Here is a 323-nt window from a genome sequence, read left to right on the forward strand (position 1 = left end):
GCTGTTGCACCTCGAGGAGGCTCGACGAGGACAACTGATGATGATGCTGCGACTGCTGATGTTGCTGCTGCTGATGATGCGGACTGTTCGCTACCTGATGCTGATGCTGTAGCTGCTGCTGCTGCGGATGATGATGTATCACCGGACTACCGGTCGAGTAACGTTGCTGTTGATGATGATGCGGCGGCGTGTGGTGGTGGTGCTGATGGTATTGCTGCAGGTGATGATGATGGTGACCAGCTACCGGCGGTGGCGGCTTGTTCAGTCTTTCGGCTAGAATGACAGGGCTCTCGTTGTGCCGATTTCGCTCCTGCTCCCGTTGC

At 56.7% G+C, this 323-nt stretch overlaps 1 protein-coding gene across 1 annotated transcript in view; it reads right to left on the reverse strand.

Moving 5' to 3' along the window:
• The window catches only part of LOC100748410 (probable JmjC domain-containing histone demethylation protein 2C), a 242,142-nt gene that overhangs the window by 95,255 nt on the left and 146,564 nt on the right, over nucleotides 1-323 (reverse strand). Inside the window, 1 exon segment of the mRNA XM_024368213.2 lies at nucleotides 3-323. This exon segment is cut by the window's right edge and continues 23 nt beyond it. Coding sequence (XP_024223981.2) covers nucleotides 3-323 — 321 coding nt within the window.

The sequence above is a fragment of the Bombus impatiens genome, unplaced genomic scaffold (assembly GCF_000188095.3).
Source record: "Bombus impatiens unplaced genomic scaffold, BIMP_2.2 scf_0406, whole genome shotgun sequence".
In the NCBI taxonomy this organism is placed as follows: domain Eukaryota; kingdom Metazoa; phylum Arthropoda; class Insecta; order Hymenoptera; family Apidae; genus Bombus; species Bombus impatiens.